Raw genomic sequence first — 15,800 nt, 5'->3', positions numbered from 1 at the left:
ACATGAGTACATGAGTGGTGAGGGCTGGAGTAGCTCTCCCTGTTGTACTGTAGTGTATTTATCCTGCTCAGAAATAGGCCACGTGCTTTATTGACTGCAGTAATAGGCAGATCTGTATCACTTAGCAATCTCTGAACGAATCTCTGCTGGCCACGGGAGCTGAAGTTCCTGCTTGAACATTAACTCATGATTTGTGTGTGAAAATACCCCAAACAAAAGCAAATGGTGGTTCAGCACTTTAGGAAGAGAGACAGATGGAGAGCACAGTGCAGTGTGGTACATTGCAGAGGTCACAGTGGGATAAAAACAATTTCAAACATACATTTACTGATACTGGATTGTGGCTTAATTTTCCACACTTTAATGGGGTTTTTTAAGACAAAATGGTTCATGTGTTTGGATCTGTTTTTTGCAAGTCAGGATGGATGAAAATTTAGGTAAAATGGTCCATGGTTATGTGCTGTATAAAACTCCCTGTAACGTACAGAAGTTGGTTACAGAAAATGAACAGAGGAGTGCGTGATACAAGATCAAAGTTTCAATGGTTTTCTAGGCAGATATGGATACTGAAGTTTGTCACTTAATGGGACAAAGTTACTACAAAGTTACGGCATTTCCTTCATGAGTAGGGGGGCAGATATGCTGACAAGTGGGGAAGATCTAATAAATTTCAATATACATCCAGGAAAATGCTATTTTAAAATGTAGGTTAAAATTTGTGAACCTCCTTCCTTCAGGCTTCAGTTGTTCCTCCAGTAAGCACATCTGCTTACTTCAGACACAGTAAAGTGGTGTCTGAAGGTCCTTCAGCTTTCTGCACTCCTGAAGTCTGCAGGGGAAGCAGCTGCTTATGCATGTTTCTGGTGCTAGCAAGAACACATTGCCAAAATGCTGGTGAAGTTAACCAACATAAAGAGTTGGAAGAGATAACCTGGAAGAGATCATCTAAAACCAGAACTAGTGCTCACTAAATGCAGGAATGTGGCTGGAGTGGTGCAAAATGGTTCTTGGGGGGCATTTGCCCCAGAGGTGGCACAGTGGCTCGGGCAGCTGGTCTGAGTGCAAGTGTGGCAGCTTTCTTATGTGGCCCTGCAGGCTGAAACATTGCCTGTTGCACCAGGCATCTTACAGAAAGCAGCATCCTAAAATGCACTGTGGCCTTGCAATTAGAAGGTTTGATTCTTTCTGTGCCCTTTTCCTGAGGGTCAGCAACACAGCCTCTTCTGGCTTTGCCTATGGGACCAGGGCTTATGGTGGTACTTTATCCTGCTGGTGAGAAACTCATGTAAGACTACATCAAATTTATTGGCTTTATTGGATAAGATGTATCTGGCTAACCACTCTTAAGTTTGTTTTGATGTTTGTGTTATTTTCTTGGAAAGCTAGCCATGCTCCTGTCAGGATTGCCACTGATACTGCACTATGATAACAGAAGGCTACAAGGGACCAGGCTCTGTGCAAGCAGCACTTGCTGTGTGCTTCAGTACTTTGATGTAATGTGCTGGTTTTATTTGTTTATATATATTAATTTGTCCCTTAGTTGGGTAGCACATCTCTTAAGTCAACCCTTAAACTGATACTTTGGATGCATTAAGCATGTATTTTTTAAGAGGTAGTTCTGAGGTATTTTTTAGATACGGACATACACACAACTAAATATGATTTGTCTTCTTCATGCACTTGGCTCAGCACATGGTTTTTGTTTCCTGTGCAGTACTTTGAAAATGTCAGCATAACTATGTCTGGTTGTTTGCTTCAAATCTGTTTATTAAAATTCACTTATCTTAGGGACTCAGATTTCCTTATTGCACCTTTTAATGGCACTGGACAAATCCTAGCTCATAATATCATGGGGCTCTGTATCAATACTGGTGTATACAAGTGCATTAACACATGAGTGTTTGGTGATATGTTCCACTGTGAGAAAGATGGATATCCTGACGTTGACATTTGTAGTGGCAAAATATGAAAAGCTGCAGTGGATATATGTGTGAGAGAGCTGTGGAGTCACTCACTTGGCTAGTGAAGGACTGCTCTGCCATCCTTTGGACAGGGGCACTGAGAGCTGGCTTAGCTGGCATCCTTACTTCATGATCTTAAATTTTGTATTGATAGTTACTCTGGGCATTACGTGGAAGTGTTAAGAATGGATAAAGTACATCCATGCTTATGTCGGTAATTGGAATAAATCTCTATCCAATATCTTGCCAGGAAATTCTGAGAGTCTTGCATTGGTGCCTCATATATTTGCCACTGGTTTGATGGTCATTTATGCCTAAGGGTTTCTTGTGAATTTATCAATATTTTTGCATGACAGGTCACAGTAATGAAAGGCAGTAGTAGGAATAAGGATCACTCAACAGAAGGTGAAGGAACTGGGAAGAGACCAAAAAGGAAGTGTCTTCAGTGGCATCCCCTGCTGGCCAAGAAACTCCTTGACTTCTCTGAAGAGGAAGAAGAGGAAGAAGAAGAGGAAGATATTGATAAGGTAGATTTAATTGGATGCTTTGACCCAAGATGGTTAATGATAGATCAGATTCTCCCTAGCTGTGTTCTATATTTTGTGTTGTCTTGTTCTCTTCTGTAAAGAAACAGCCAATAAAAAGGGATGCAATGCCATGCCCATAAGGTTGTAAAGACAAGAAAGTGAGTTGTCAATCATGCCTTTAAAATAGTGGACAAATTTTTGTAGATTGGAATAGTTTTATCTGCTTTGTATTAATAATGTGTTGCACATCCTAATCTTGATTGCTCTAAGTGGGTTTTTGATGTTCTTTTTTTTTTTTTTAATTGCTTATTTTACACATGACTTTGGCTTGTGCCTGATATCTGCTTCTAGTGACTCTAAAGAGCATACCAAACTAAAAGTTTTCATTCTTCTTTGTTTAAGATTAAAACTGCAAAGATTAAAAAGGGAAAAAGAAGGAAAAGGCTGAATACAATTTTTGCTATCTTTGCATGTGAAATTCAATGTATCCTCCAGAGTACTGAGTGTACAGCAGAAGTAATCTGTCTCTGGTTTGACACTTGGTGTTTTGGTATTGTTCAGTGACGCTGACTTACCCTTTTTTAATGCCATGTGGCACCTCACACTTTTCCAGTTAGACTCATTCTCTGTAACTAGAAGTGGGAACTGTTTCTGCAGATGTGATGATTCCATCATGTGGATGGCATTCATATCTGTTTCTCCTTGGTGCCTTCCTAAGGCAGGAATGGAAAGGTCAGTGTTGAGGAGACTGCCTTGAGCCATACACTGAGAGGGTGACCCTGACAAGGATAAGCAAGAGCCTGATTCTGTGATGGTGCTTTCTGTTGATCTTACCGGTCCTTTCACAATATGGTATAAAATAGCAGCATCACAGTTAGGTAGGAGGTGGTTTTTTGTCTCATGCAGTAAGTTCTGTGGCTCCTCTCTTGTAGGAATACTAAGCCAGCCTGTAAGTGGAGAAAGCACATTTTGGCAGCGTACTCTGTTGAGATGTGCCCTCTGCCTCTGCTGGGCAGCTTTGTGGTGGCTGCGCTGCTGTGCTGCTCACAGGTTGAGCAGTAAGCAGCAGGAGATGGAGAAAAGCAATGGACAAATGAACAAACTGTTAAGCTGTTCCTCCTTGTGTGCTCTGTAGTTGTGAACAGGAATAATCAAGGTCCAAGGTAGCTCTGGTTGCCTCATCCCCCTTAGATGATTTCTAGGTTGTTAGAAGAGGAGAGTAGGAAGGATCTTGTCCCTCCAATCCCTTTAGGACTGTTAGCAGAGAATGATCTTCAGCTTAGAAATTTTTCCACCTGGAAGTTGGCGTTAAGTCTTGCAGAGAGCATGAATGAACCTGGGACCATCAGGTGAGGAGGTTTGGTGTAGAACTCTGCACTGTCTGGATGCAGCAGATGGCCTCTGGAGACAGCTGTGTGCATCCATGTGCCTCTCCCTCGCTCCCATGCAGCACACACAGTCCCAGTTCCCAGTCTTTGTGCAAAACGCGGATAACTGAGCTCACACCGCTTCCCTTTCGGTTCTGCCAGGTGCCGCTCCTTGGCCCTGATGGTTTAGAGCAGGATGCTGATGAGACTGAAGATGACGAGTCCTCAGAGCAGCGAGCTCGCCGACCAATGAATGCGTTTCTCTTGTTCTGCAAACGGCACCGCTCTCTTGTGCGGAAAGAGCACCCTCGCCTCGATAATCGTGGCGCAACCAAGATCTTGGCAGATTGGTGGTCTGTTCTAGATCCAAAAGAAAAACAGAAATACACTGACATGGCCAAGGAGGTATGTTCTGTCTGAATGGTGGATGTAAAGGGAGTTCATTACATATTGTCTTCTTTTTCTCTGTGTATTGAATGTTTTCTGTGGGATCTTTCTCTTCCCTCTGTTCCTCAGCTTCACCATGGGATTGTGGTGCCCAGAGCAGCTCCTGTTCTTGCTTTAATTTACTTGATCCTTTGGACCAAAAGGGAAAGCAATTGGTCTGTGTACACAAACTAACCTGGTTCCAGTAGTCATTGTTATAATTATATGCACTTTGTGATTGTATGGCCTGATAATTTCTGCAGTACAAGCATTAACACAAGGATAGTGAGCATTGTAAGCACTAACATAACAGTTCTGTGTCAGCTGACTAGTGAAACTTACCTGTGCATTCTCTATTGGTGATGCCAGCTACTTGTGGACCAAACCAATGTCAGAGTCAAGAAATGTAGCCCCTTTTTACCTTTAATGCTAATGAATTAAAAAATTACTAGTGTTTCTTGAAGTACATTCCCCATTAACCAATTTCTGATGAAGCAAGATTTGGTGAGCCCAATACCAAGTCACAGAGCAGTGCCTAATCAGAGTATGTTAACCAGGAGCGAGGAAAGGAGATTTATCCCTGTATTTCACAAAGTATTTTTATGTCAACTTAAAATTCACATGAACCTTTTTAAGAAATAGCTTTTTTGATCAGCTGTTGCCAAGAAGGTTGTGCTTATTGATAGTAGAGTGAGAAAAACACAGCCAATTGCTTAGGCTGATAACCTGACCCCAAAACAGATCCCTGTGACTACCTGTATGATACAGATTGTGGGTAACCTTTGAATTCAATCTTAATAAAAATAAAGGAACAGCAGTGAGAAGGAAAAAAATCTCTCTCCTTTTTCTGAGTATTTTTTTGCTAACACACTGTGGAAACTATAGATGGCTGTGAAATGATTGATATTACCCATGCCTGCCCTGGAATCTTAAGGTGTCTGCTACTGTTAACAGGCTGTAAGGTCTGATTGTTCAGTAACTCGTGTAAACATGGAAGGGTCCACAAGAAAAACAAAGTGTTTAGCATGGCAGGTCCTTTTAAAGCAGGGCCTATAGGACCTCTGTAGTTTCTCATCTGGGGCACAGTATAGAAACATTCGAGTCTCAGCTTTGTCCAACCACTCGAGTTTCATTCTGCATTCCCTGCTTACGAATTAGCGATATTTCTCTAAATGTCTGGAGAAAGGGCTATTAGAAGATTCAGTACAAATGCAGAGAAAGGAAAGATGAGAATAAAGAAATAAGTTTTGGAAGAAACAAACCCAATGCGACTGTTTTTCTTAGCCTTTTGTCTTGCTGAAGGAAACTTGTTCATTAAGAAGGAAAATAATTGCAGAACTTCTGTATGAAGTGACAGATCTGAAACCATTAATCATATTGTTATAGAAATCATTGTTCTTGTAGTGATTTTTTTTTGGCATGAAGAACAAATTGAATATTCAACATCAAAGCAGAACAATAAATCTAAGTAGTTTACATCATTATAAGTAGTACTAAGACTACGAACTAGAAGAGAGATAGCATATAATTTTTATTCTTTAAACAGTGTATGTTACAGCAATAATGAGCAGCTATAATGTGCTGTTGAATCCATTTGGGCCTTCTTCACCAACAAGCCTATTCTCTGTGCCAGGATTGATACTTTTATTCTAACACTTGCTTTTCACAGAACCACAGAATGGTTGGGGTTGGAAGGGGGGCCTCTGGAGGTCATCTTGTCCAAACCGCTGCTCAAGCAGGTTCACATAGAGCAGGTTGAACAGGTTCACCTATAGGTAGGCTAACTGCTGAGACTGTTAAAAAGAGGTGAATGTCAGCTGTAGTGAGAACCACTTGTTGGTCCTTTGCTTTTTCCTAAAGAGAATTTATTTAAAAATCAAGGTGAGTGTCTTTGAAAGAAAATAAAAATACCATTGTACCAATGGTCTTCTGTTTGAGTACCTATATAAGCTCAATGAGATTTAAGATACAGTGAGTAATCTGTTGCTTAAATGTAGCTTTTCAGTGTCCTTTGACTTTCACTGCGCAGCCTGTAGCCACTGTCCTGGCTGGACACACATCTTCCAGAGAACCCTCTGTCATATCTGCTATCCCTACAATGTTTCTTGTATGCTCTGAGCATCCAAACCACTCCTGCAGAGACACATGTGGGCCTTACAGAAGTGGTCCTTCCTGCAGTGGCTACAGTCCCTGCTCTTCTACACTCTCTAGAATGTTTTTTTTTACTACTTGTTGCTATAGCTCCCAAAATCATTTAGGTTAGATCTCGTGCCATTGCAAGAAGCTTTCAGTTTCTTGCCTGCTTAAGACTAGCAGTGATATTACCTGAGCAGTATGCATGTAAAGGCACTTGTATATTTACTTATATGTGTGTAGCTGTATGCAAGATGTATCATTTTGGGAGATAGTGAGGCACCCAAACTTTTTGCTGGCTGGAATTATGAGAAGTTTCCTAGTAGGTAAGGTACCTTGGGGTACCTTAATCATCAGAAAAAACTGGCCCCACACTCTCTCTCTTTTCCATCTTGTGGTTTCTGGTCTCTTGTAGCAACAACTGCCCTGGAGACCTGGTGCTGCACCTGCAGAGCTTGATGTCTGCTTTTGCTGGTGTTACTTTATTAGTAGGCTTTCTATTTCTATCCTGCAGGCTTCCTAGATGAGCTTAAGTTTGAAAGTTTCACTGTCTAGGATATAATCCCAGTAGTTGATACATACTCAAAAAGGAACCAGAAGTGTTGCTGTATGTTTTAGCATTTTCCTTCACTGAGAGAAATTAACCTGACCACTCATAAATATGCACCAGCATTTTTATTCACTTCAGTAATAAGGGTAGTGTTCTTCTGTTAACTCTTACAGGACTTCCTGGGAGTGTTCAGCTGCCTTAGGAAGTATCTGGTGAGAATGTTACTGTTCAAGCCCTATTCCCTTGCTAGAAGACACTTCAGTTTTAAATATGTCTTTGCACCAGCAAGATCCAGGCAGTCAGGATTGTTTCCTGTAGGGAGCAGCCTGATAAATGTGATTAGACATTGGAGTGGACTGTCCCAGAAGTTGGTGGAGTCACCAACCCTGAAGGTGGTTAAGGAAAGACTGGACATGGCTCTGGGTGTTACGGTGTAGCTGGCATTGTGTGTTGGTCCATAGGCTGAACTCTGTGATCTCAGAGGTCTTTTCCAACCTTGCTGACTGTGATCCTGCTGCCATTCAGTGGCTGAGCTGAGCACTTCTCCCTGCTGCTCCTCGGCCAGTGGTGTCTCAGGCCCAGTCAGCCTCACTGGGAGCTTGCTGGCCTTGTGGTGCCACTGCTTTGGCACCTCCTCAGGGTAGGAGGGGACAGATGTCCGGGCTTGCTGGCTGGAGTTTGGCAAGGCCAGTGGCTGACGCATGGACTATAATGTGTAATGCAAACCCTGCATCCTTGAGAAGTGAAAAATGGAGTGCTATATTTTCTAGGGAATTTTTTTTATGTTAGGTCTCTGGGATTCATGTGGCATTTAATAGCATGCATTTAAAATTAAACACGTGCTAACAGCTAGCCTGAGGTGTAGCTGAAATCCTGGTGAGCTCCTGTTCCTACCACAAATGGAGGAAGCAAAGCTTTTTTTATTTGGTGATGAAAGCATCTTGGGGAGTTTTAACCTCAGTTCTGAAGGGGCACCGGTCCTGCTGCATAACATAACATTCTCCAGGCTTTCACAAAACAGAAATAAGGCATCAGACCAATCCCACAAACACTTCTTGTTCTATTTCTTACCTGAAACTTCAGAACATGACACTGCTGGGCAGGCCTTGCCATTTGCTGTGGAAAGCAAGGTGATGTCTTTCATTCCAGGTTAGGTACTTATGTTTGGGTTGGGGTTTTTTGTAGTTTTCATTGGTTGATATGGTTTGCTTGTGTTTTGGGGTTTTTTAAATCAGTTTTAGACATCTGCTTAGACTGCTGTGTTAAGTTGCACAGTTGGTGAAAGGGAGGAAAGCAGTAGATTACACTGTGGTCTTTGACTTTCTCTTGTTACTTTGTAGCTCATTTAATTTATCTTCTCATGACCTGGTAAGCAAAATCTATCTGTTTGTTTTGGGCCTTGGTCTAGGGTTTTTAAGATTTGGATCAGGCCCCTGTATGCATTTATATAAAGTACTTCTTGGCCATTGTTTAACTTTTTAAATATTCTCTTTTTTTAATGTGTTGAAACTGAACAGTTTCAATGAGTTGTCCTCCCTCAGTTTGCTCCTTTGCCTTCAGAAACTGCAGTTAATGTTCACTTCTTGGCTTTGCAGAGAAAAAAAAAAGACATTAATAGACCAGCTCACTTGAATTACTCTTGTTGAAAACTGATTAAAAGCTTATTGCAGCCTCGTCTCACAAATGGCATGCGTCCTAGTTCTCATTTGATGGGCAGCCTGTCGGCTTGTCAAATTACTCAATAGAATAATTCAATTACTCAAAGCAGCATTGCTGATATGAAGAGCTTATGTAGCTCATTGCTAGCGACTCGATGCTTTTCACTCTGCAGGCTGGTGACATGATTTGTGAGTGGGCTGTGGCTTTAACAATGGAAGGCAAAGCTGCTTTGTCGTGTATTTCCTTTCCTCCTCTTCCCTTACCCTCCCCTTCCTATCCCTTCCCTCCACCAGGCTATTTTTGTGGTGTACTGAGCTCCCAAAGCGAACCAAGGGAAAGGGAAAAGGAGTGAGGCGAGCAGTGTCGCAGTCCTTACTTTGCAGATTTAATACATACACCCTATTCAGAAAATACAGCATGTATGTGGGTCAGTGATCCCTGCAGATTTTTATTATTTATAGCCATTCCTATAAATACAGGACTTCCCACAGCAGGGTTCACGCAGTGCCGTGTTTCTTGTAAACTGAAACGTTTTTATCTCTGCTACAGTCTGGAGGTAGCAAGTGCCAGCTCAAAGGTGAAGATAGAAATGAAAGAAAGCAGTGCAATGGTGACCCTGCCACAAGGCAGACTGTTCAGCTGGGAAAACACTGTAGTGGCTCTAGCAGAGGACAAGGCTTTCAGTGCTATTTCTGTATTTGATGCCCAAGGGATTTTTTTTCCTCTCTATGTTTCTGTGCATGCATGTGCATGGAACATAGGTGCTAGTCTATGACTGGGACAGCTGTGTGGGTGGGAATGTGTAATCACAGAACAAACTTCCTGCATCTGCTCTGCCATGTGCTTCCAAGCACAAAGAGCTGCTCTTCTGGTCTTGTGCTGTCCCTGGGAGCTACCCATTCGTGAAGGGGTGTTGGGTTCCTTCTCCCTGTGGTGAGCACTGGTGCTGGCTGGGTAGGCTCCCACAGCAGCAAGTGCTGTACGCCCCTATCAGTTGTTAGGCAAACATCTGCAGCTGGAATGTGTGGCATGTTCCTCTGATTTGCCAGTTCTCAATCTTGCATAGCAGCACATGTAAAATACTGAAATGCGGTTTTCTGTTACTGTTAATGTTCAAAAATCTTGGTTTAATGTTGGTGTTTTGTTTTGTGAATAAAATAGATCCTGGTCCTTTCCCCCAACCCCCAAACTGCAGGATCCAAACCCTTTCTCCCACTGCCCATGTGTAGTTTGGCTTCCTTTGTTTTGCTGCCTCATACCAAAACCACAGCAAACAACTGAGATGTGTGCTGGGTGCTCAAGGCCAAAGAATGTTTTAAATGGTCACAGTTTGTTTTATGCAGCCATACAGCGTGGTACATTTTGAAAGGTACACTGGGATGGTGTTATTGCAAGATACTGAATATGACATTGTACTGGTTGCAATTTGGTTTTGGTGCTTGGTTTGGGAAAGCATACACTCATATTCTAAAATACACAACTAGTCAAGAAGAATTAGTGCAAGTTAAGGCATCATGCTGCATTTATTGCTAAATGTGTGGTTTTATTTAATTCAAACCTGCAAAGAATTCATGTACCTGTTTTTCAGAGCATGAGCATACAAGCACTGGGGAGCAGTTGGCAGGATCAGAACTTCAGCCTGCTCTGGGTAATAGACCCTCAGGAGAGGAAAGAGAAAACCCACTTTCTTAGATACAACTCTCCTTATCTCAATACTTCTTCTTAGCAAATTGTGTTGGTGGCTGGACTCTAAGCATGTGATTAAACTGTTAAAAAATCAAGATATTTAAGGATTAGTTACTGTATTAAATCCTCTTACATGCAGTGTGCTCTGGTTGCCCGGTGTAGAGTATAATGTAATGACTGGTAATTTCTCTTTTCTTTTCTAGTACAAGGATGCATTTATGAAAGCAAACCCAGGGTACAAGTGGTGCCCCACAACCAACAAACCTGTGAAAACCCAGGCATCCAGTGTTACAAACAGGAAAAAGCTATGGGCCATTGCATCAGACTCTGCAAAAGACTTACCGAGCCCAAGGAAAGTAACCAAAAGTGAAGAAATGCCACAACTTAACTTTGGGATGGCAGGTGAGATCTGGGCATATGGTATTGAAACTGAATTGGGATACCTAATTTCTTTAACACATATGGTCCTGTAGTGTCCCAGATTAAGTTGCCAAAACTGTAGTTAAACCTCTGTGTATCCGTTTTCTAAAATTTTCCATAGTGCATGATTTATTTTCAAAATGTGAGGCATCCTAACTCTTACCCCCTGTAGGGCCCAGATTTGATTAATTTTTTGATTCCAGTTTATCTGCTGTCAGAGACTTCCATTCTCTGGTTACTCTGGTTAAAAAGGAAAGTGCTGGTTGTGTGCATTGTCTTTCTCTGTCATAGAATGCTGTACTCTTTTAAGTAATTTACTCTTTGCAAAAAAAATATTATGGGTGTCTCAAGTTGGATATGATAATCTTGTAGATTAATTAATGTTCCAGTGGGGCTAACACTTTTGTATTTTCATCAAGAGAAGCACAATTTAATTTCACTTAAATGTGCTCTTTTGCCCATTATACCTCAGAGAAGCAAATTCTAAACTTCTAAACATTTGGAAAAAAAATAAAAAAAGAAATATGTGAAGAAGTATAGGTGGAGTGCCTGAGCTGGTGAAAAGCAGATAATCTCTAACTGATATCCATAAATAGCAGAACTGTTGTAATCATGACCTTGAAATACAGGGATGTTAATGTTAAATACTGGTAGCTTAAGAACCTAGCAGTCAATGTTAAAAAAAAAAACAAAACTCCCTCCTATTGTTTTTTCCTTTTGTTTCCCTTGGGGTTTTTTGTGTTTTGGGGTCTTTTTTGTTTGGTTGGTTGGTTTATTTTTTTGCTTGTTTAAAGTTTCAGATGCATCAGTAGTTATAAAATTAGAAACTTTGTCATATCCTATCTGGTTATGACAGGTGTGTAGCAGATAGGACTTCTCAGCTTAGAGAGATTGTGAACTGGAGAGTAGAAAATGGTTTTATGGAGCAAGTTTAAAAGAATGGAAAGTAATAAAGAGGCATGTACATCTTAGCATAGTGCTATGAAAATGCCTGTAATGAAATTTCTTCTGGCTCTTAAGGAACTGTGAAATGCGATCAAAAGAAGTGTTTCATGCTGCATAGTTCTGGTATATGGGAGAGCAGTTTGAAAAATCACAAGCCCCTTCAGACCATTCTGCTTTTGCTGTTAGAGGAGTAATTTCTATGCTCCTTAAATATTTATTGACTTAACACAAAGAACAAGTAACAAGCCTTAATCTACCTCTCATCCATCCCCCAGTGGTCCTGCTGGGCTATCCTAATGTCAAGTTTTTGTGCACAGAGGTCTTGAATCAACACCTGTCAGATTAGGGGACAGAGAAATTAAGAATTAATTAGAAACTAATCCATTGTTCTATTTATAGAGCCATTTATATCTGAAAAAAGTCCTTTAGTGCTACCTGTGATACTTTGTTTGGTTTTTTTTCCTGCAGGCTGAGTCAATGAGCATAGTCATTCATAGGATCTTGCTCCAATCCTCATGCCAGTGAAGGCTAGCAATATCTTGGGTATAAGAATACCCTGTAAAATAAAGACAGCTTCTGACAGAGATGTTAGCAGCATCCACATCATGACAAGGGTGCCATGCCAAATGGATTACTGCTTTGTCAACTATATACCAGTTCATGCTATATATGTTTATTGGGCTGTTCTCTGTTTGACTTCAGATGATAGTTCAATTCAGCTCTCACTCTTCTCCCCAGTACAGTCTCTTTAAAATCCAGGCTGTATACTATCTGATGAACTGAAATGTAGCTGAACCACCTCAAAAACACTTTTACCTTTGAAATACCACTGATACACTTGTATCTTCAAGGCAGGTAACTTCCTCAAGACAGGGTTTATTCGAGTCTAGAATCATGCCAGGAAATCTGTTTTGTTTGTTGGTCATTGCTAATCATGTCTTGATTGCTTTTTGTGTACTATATTTTACTTTGGAAAATCTAATATGTAGACAGTAAGATCTTACTTTGTTTTTTATAACTCCTATACAAGTTGTTTCTGTCCTTTTTTTTTGGCTTTACAAAAATAACCATGCCACATTTAAGTTTCTTATGCTGACCTACATTATATCAAGAAGCTGAGGTATGGCACCAGCACTGGGCTTCTGACCACCTGCAGACCCACTAGTGATCATCCAGCTGGGAAGCTGTAATTGTGCATGTTTTTCTCATTATATGGCTCACCTGTGTAGGATGTGGGGCAAAGAACACTGCTGTTTGCAAAAGCTTTGTCATGCAAATGTGTGAGATTTGCAGTACTTGCATATTTTTGCTTCAGAAGAAAACCATCCATGCCAAAATGCTTTTTAGTGAGGCAAAGGCTGGAAGAAGGACACTTTTAGAGTAGGCTATATCCCTATAGAAACACAGTTTGTTTTTCAGAAAGAACCTCAGTTATGCACCCAGGTAAAAGTTGGTTGAAGCTAGTTCCTGCTGGCCTTCTTCCTGCTTAGTACTTCCTCAGTTTGTTGTTTCCTCTGACAGAGAAATAATGAACAAGCCAGCCTGCTGAGTCTGTAACCAGCCCAGTACTAACAAAGTATGTCATTCCCAAACAGAGAGATGGTTTTAAGTTTCATCAATATTAAAAGCTGTTGAGAAAGTCACGAATCGCCTGCCATTCTGCAAGTCAAATGTGTGTGCTATTTTCCCAGTACTGTTAAGAATAAATTCTGTAAAATGCCCCTTAAAATTGTTCTACATACCAGTAAGCTCCTAGTGCCAGAAGAGAATATATTGTGCTGAGAAGGCACTATAAGCATAAGGTAGTGTTTGGATATGTACATTTTGTCTTCCCTTAGGTGAAGTTATTTTGTAATTGAAAAACTTAGTATAAGGATTTTTGTTTTTATCATGAACAGACCCTAAGCATCAACCCTCTGCTGCCGCTGCAGCTTAAGTGTTCAAATTGTTTAAGCATCACATTAAACTTTGGTTTCTAATTCATCTGTCATTTTTTCCTTCCTCCTAATTTTTATATTTAAATAAACAATTTAAGTATTTGCTTACTTAGGGAGAAAAACACTAACCACACTTCCATCTTTATTCTCTTATGATAAGCTACTTAATTGAGAGGCAGAAAGCCAAAACTACCAAGAAGATATTTAGAAGACAGGCAAGAATTTTCCAGTTGTAAACTGGATGTTCTTGAGATGGCCAAAGCTGGGGAGGGGGAAATGGACCAACAGGTAAGGAAAATAAAGCACAAAAGAGCATCTGAGAGTCATCAGGGGGCTGCAGGCATGAGAAAGTGCTATACTGCAGTTTGCCAGGCAGAGTGTTTTCAGGACCCCCGTCATCTGAAGTGGTTGCACTGCTGGTCATCCATATACAAGAAAGACAAGCTGCACCTGGGATAACTGGCAGAGGAGAGCTGTAGGAATTGCTGAAATTATGGGCAATGGATGTGCTTTATGACATTGGGAGATCTTGATCTCTTTAGACCAAGAAAACAAGTGGAAGAAGAGTAGGAAAAGTCCTGTAAATGCAGAAAAGGGAGATACCGTTTAGGGAAACAGGTACTAATCTTAGAGATGCGAGTACCAGAAAAACATGTACTACCTGGCCTTGAGTATATTTAAGCTAAAACCTGGAAGAAAGCCCTTAATGCTTAGAAGATTTTTATCCTGCAAACATCTTCCAAAGGGAGTAAAGAAACTAGAAAACAACCAGCCAAGGCCTTACTGTTTAATATGGGGCTCAGTAAGTTTATAGAGGACCTGGAGATCTCTTCCAGTCTCTCCTTCCTCCTGCTCAGGCATTATCTTCCAAGATATGTGTTAACTTTTGTCTTCCTAATTGCTCTGATGTCTTCTGGTTTGAAGGACTGAATGGTTTCTGATCAGCTGCTTGGATGGCAAAAAGTGTTTTTGCTGATAGAATCACTTCACTTATGAATTGTGTTTAGATACCTACTGGCCCTGCACATTTTCTGTGTCTCTTCCTTTTACTAGATCCTACACTTCTGATAGTGCCTTGTCTTTTCATAGAAGTGTGATTTTTTTTCCCCTTTTTAATTTAAAAAGGCAAACTTCTTCAAAAAACCTAAAACCTCTAAAACACTTGTGTATTATGCGTTTATTGTGGTGAAGGAAAAAGTTAATTCCAGTTGAATATTGGGTTTGAAGGTAGGTGCTATTTAGGATGCCTGTTTAATAATATGCCACTCTTCTATCCATGACGTAGTGAATGAGCCTGGTTAATTTACATTGTTTTCCTCTGTTTCTATTTAATACCCTTCTAAAAGACTATTGGAAAAACTTATCTTGGGAATGTCAGTGAGAGATGTTCTGTGCACGAAAACTTTGGGCAGCATCTGTGATATTGAATTAAACAGCATTGATGAGTATTCCCATGAATTGTACTGTGATCATCTGAACCCCTAAACTGTTTGGAGGTTTACAGTTACAGGTTTGGCCCATGTCAGCTGAAAAGATAAAAAAATGCACTCGCATTGTAGCTGTTGCATGAGACATTTGGCCACTGTGTCTCCCTGTGTCTACATGACAGTGTTAAATCAGGCGCCTGCATTGCTCCCAAGGCATTCTCCCAAAATCAGACAATTAGTCTTCATAGTGATGAAGAGCAACCACTGTTCTGAGTGGAAAAGCTACTCCATGAGAAATGCACTGTCAGAGTTTATTGCTTTTACTTCTTGTCATTTTCTGAGCTCCTGAGGTGCAGAAAGGCCAAAGGGAAAAAGCTGTCAGTACCAAATACTTGGAGAAAGAACATTTATATCTCCATTTTACATTCCTCAATTATGTATTGTATTGGCAGGGCAACAAGTAGGCAGGCAGCTTGCCTGGCCAGTGCTTGTGCTGTTCTGGCTTTATGCTTCAGAGCTGTCAGGCTGGGACTTTTCACCACTAAATACAGCTCTAAATTATAGACAAATGAAAATAGAAATTTTGCTTCAGAGCTTGATTGTGCTGTTTTGTTCCATTCTTTTATTTGTTCAGTTGCCAAGGAAGGAACCGCTCCCTTGGTAGGAGCATCCACCAACTTATAAACCTGTGCATTATTAGAGCATCATTGTGTATATTTATGTGTGAGATCATTACAGTTGCTGTTTTAAAGATATTCATCT

The 15,800-nt window shown here is 40.7% G+C and overlaps 1 protein-coding gene across 18 annotated transcripts in view; it reads left to right on the top strand.

The window, feature by feature from the left end:
• The window catches only part of BBX (BBX high mobility group box domain containing), a 139,779-nt gene that overhangs the window by 73,166 nt on the left and 50,813 nt on the right, over positions 1 to 15,800 (top strand). For all 18 annotated transcript variants that reach the window (XM_064724941.1, XM_064724922.1, XM_064724993.1 and 15 more), the window contains 3 exons: positions 2,318 to 2,488; positions 4,018 to 4,260; positions 10,513 to 10,711. In XM_064724941.1, coding sequence (XP_064581011.1) covers positions 2,327 to 2,488; positions 4,018 to 4,260; positions 10,513 to 10,711 — 604 coding nt within the window. In that variant the 5' untranslated portion in view covers positions 2,318 to 2,326. The remainder of the gene's footprint in view (positions 1 to 2,317; positions 2,489 to 4,017; positions 4,261 to 10,512; positions 10,712 to 15,800) is intronic.

The sequence above is a fragment of the Zonotrichia leucophrys genome, chromosome 1, assembly GCF_028769735.1.
Source record: "Zonotrichia leucophrys gambelii isolate GWCS_2022_RI chromosome 1, RI_Zleu_2.0, whole genome shotgun sequence".
In the NCBI taxonomy this organism is placed as follows: domain Eukaryota; kingdom Metazoa; phylum Chordata; class Aves; order Passeriformes; family Passerellidae; genus Zonotrichia; species Zonotrichia leucophrys.
The sequence above is the reverse complement of the archived record's forward strand: the minus strand, read 5'-3'. Positions and strand labels throughout refer to the sequence as shown.